Raw genomic sequence first — 2,654 nt, forward strand, 5'->3', positions numbered from 1 at the left:
CAACAACTTTCATGTTGTTGCAGGTCCATGCATTTTTTGATGGAACGTCGTTAACCCTAAATTGGACATATTGTCTTAGGGGCGACTTAATATGGATTGTAGGTCGAATTCGTGAACACTGATTTCGTGTCTTTTGAAAAGACAACTCAAAGACATTAGATATAAATTAGATTATGTATATTCTATTTTTAACTTCTAAAAAAAATAATTAAAAAAATGTTTGTAAAATAGACAACATTTAGATAAAACAAACAAGGTCTAATACTTATTGTAGAACCTCATCGTCGGTCTTCTGAGCGACGTCCGGCTGCCATTTCCAATCCTCCGTTCAACTCCAGTCATCCGTTCAACTCCACCGACCGGCTTCCATTTCCAGTCCTCCGTTCAACTCCACCGACCGGCTTCCATTTTCAGTCCTCCGTTCAACTCCACCGACCGGCTTCCATTTTCAGTCCTCCGTTCAAGTCCGCCGACCTTCTCTGTACTTGATTCTGTTGCAAATGGCCACAAAAATAAGCATCAGCTTCAGAACCGGAAAATCAACTCTCTTTAACGCCGTTGTAAGTTCATCTTCCATCACTCTCTTTAGCCTAACCCATTATGCGTATTTCTAGAATAACACCTCGATGCTTCTTGGAGTTGAGTTATAATTGCAACATTAATTGAGCTTTTTCTCGCTAGATAGATTATTATCTAATTAGGTACAATTTTCCATTTTGATTCTTTACGATTTTATTTGCTCACTATCATCTTCTAGGATGATTTCTAATGGAGAAATTCCATCACTCAATCAAATGAACATCTGTTTTGAGAACATAAACAAAGTTTTAGTTTTTTTTAACTGTTTAATAATCAAAAGAAGACAAACCCTAGTTTTGATTGAAAGATGACAAACAAATGACCCAAAAGTTTCTGAATGGTAGCAACAATGTTCGTTCTTCTCTCAGGCATTCTTTAAGCTTTGGTCCCCATCAAGCAACGTTACCTTTCCACCACCAGCCACAATGATAACAAATGGACATCGATCTGTCTGCACCAAACAAATTCAACAAAGTCAAATCTCTGTTTCGAATCAGTCTGCTTTTAATATCTCTGTCCCTGGCTTTCCTGTTGATTCCCCTCTCTCAGGTAAGTATTCTAAAGGCATTTCTTTGTGAATTCAAAACATTGCTTTAAGTATTCTAAGGTGGGTTGGTTCAGGTCTGGAGGATGTGATGATAGGTTATATCCTTGGGAAGACGAAGGCCACTGAAGTCGCTCATTTGTAGGTACTCCATTTCCCTAATATCCTAGTCTGATGTTTCTATGAAGCACGTCGATTATTGTCTGCAAACACTAGTTTCAATAATAAAGAAGAGACAAGGAAAACAGAAATATGTACTAAATTTCTCTAGCTTTGTAGAGCATGGAAGTATATTGTCCAGGAAGGGGATACAGTTGTTGATGCCACTTGTGGTAATGGACACGATACATTGGCATTGGTGAAGCTGGTAACTGCTGATAAGACTCAAAGAGGCCGTGTTTACTCGTTAGATGTTCAGAAATTTGCGTTGGAAAAGACTTTGGCCTTACTTGATGAATCACTTGACAAAGATGAGGTATCTATCTATCTATCTTTGACAGAGATGAAGTTGTGGGATCTAATCATTTAAAGATATTCCTGATCAAATCTATTGAAAAATGATGCAGAAAGAAATTGTTAAGTTGGTTGAGACTTGTCACAGTAAGATGCATGAAGTTGTTCCAAAGGGCGAACCGGTTAGGTATGTAATTCCATTCAATAAACCAAAAGTTGGAACATTTTGTTAAGATTTGTTTATGTTATTATTAGGGTAGTTGCCTTCAACTTAGGGTACCTTCCCGGGGGAGATAAAGCACTAATAACAGGTCCTAAGACGACCCTAATGGCTTTAGAGTCTGCAAAGGACTTGTTAACACACGGAGGTCTTATAAGCGTAGTTGGTTACGTGGGACATCCTGGTGGAAGGTAAAAGAATACAAAGGTTTCATTAATTGATACTACAATTGGAAATATTGGTTATTAAATTATTTCAGTAACTTGCATTTGGTAGGGAAGAGTTTGAGACAGTTCTAGAATTTGGTTCTAGGTTACCTGTTGATGAATGGAGTTGCTGCGAGCTTCGAATGTTAAACCGACCTCTGGCTCCTGTTCTTGTTTTCATGTTTAAAAGATAGATCTAGCTAATCTATTGATTTTTCTATGGTTTAAGCGGAGAAGTTGTTGAGGCCTATCATCGGGTGGTTCACACCTCGCTAGTTCATGTGGTTCACACCTCGCTAGTTCATGTTGGTTATTGTTATTGTTGTGTAGACTCTGTAGTTTTCTTTGAAATCTAAAGTTTTAGGTCATATTGAATACAAGAAATAAAAGGTATGTGTTTCAATTTGCAATAAAACTACTAAGCCATTTATACTGAAAGTGCGTAATGTAAGCTTAAGTTTTATTTCATTTGGAATTGGAATGTATTTTTAGAACACTTTAAGTTAAAGTATAAATATATAAATATATAAATAAACTTAATAAACTTAATACGTTCCTTGTCACTAAATCTAGATATTTCTACTTGTCTAATAATAAGTATAATTTTGTTTAATTTATTTTGTCAAGAATTCAAACTATTTATAATTTGTGA

At 36.2% G+C, this 2,654-nt stretch overlaps 1 protein-coding gene across 1 annotated transcript; it reads left to right on the forward strand.

Moving 5' to 3' along the window:
- Positions 1-259: 259 nt before the first annotated feature.
- LOC124936673 lies at positions 260-2,257 on the forward strand. The gene is made up of 8 exons (XM_047477189.1): positions 260-341; positions 418-560; positions 948-1,128; positions 1,201-1,264; positions 1,403-1,598; positions 1,690-1,763; positions 1,832-1,987; positions 2,073-2,257. Exons 2-8 carry the CDS (start codon positions 501-503, stop codon positions 2,194-2,196), a joined length of 855 nt encoding a protein of 284 aa, XP_047333145.1. The 5' UTR covers positions 260-341; positions 418-500; the 3' UTR covers positions 2,197-2,257.
- The last annotated feature ends 397 nt before the right edge of the window (positions 2,258-2,654 follow it).

Source organism: Impatiens glandulifera, chromosome 4 (assembly GCF_907164915.1).
Source record: "Impatiens glandulifera chromosome 4, dImpGla2.1, whole genome shotgun sequence".
NCBI lineage: Eukaryota > Viridiplantae > Streptophyta > Magnoliopsida > Ericales > Balsaminaceae > Impatiens > Impatiens glandulifera.

Coding starts and splice junctions, on each gene's coding strand:
- LOC124936673 (XM_047477189.1), top strand. CDS start 501: ATGGCCACAAAAATAAGCATCAGCTTCAGAACCGGAAAATCAACTCTC. Junction 1,265..1,402: donor GCCACTGAAGTCGCTCATTT/GTAGGTACTCCA, acceptor CTAGCTTTGTAG/AGCATGGAAGTATATTGTCC. Junction 1,988..2,072: donor GTGGGACATCCTGGTGGAAG/GTAAAAGAATAC, acceptor TGCATTTGGTAG/GGAAGAGTTTGAGACAGTTC.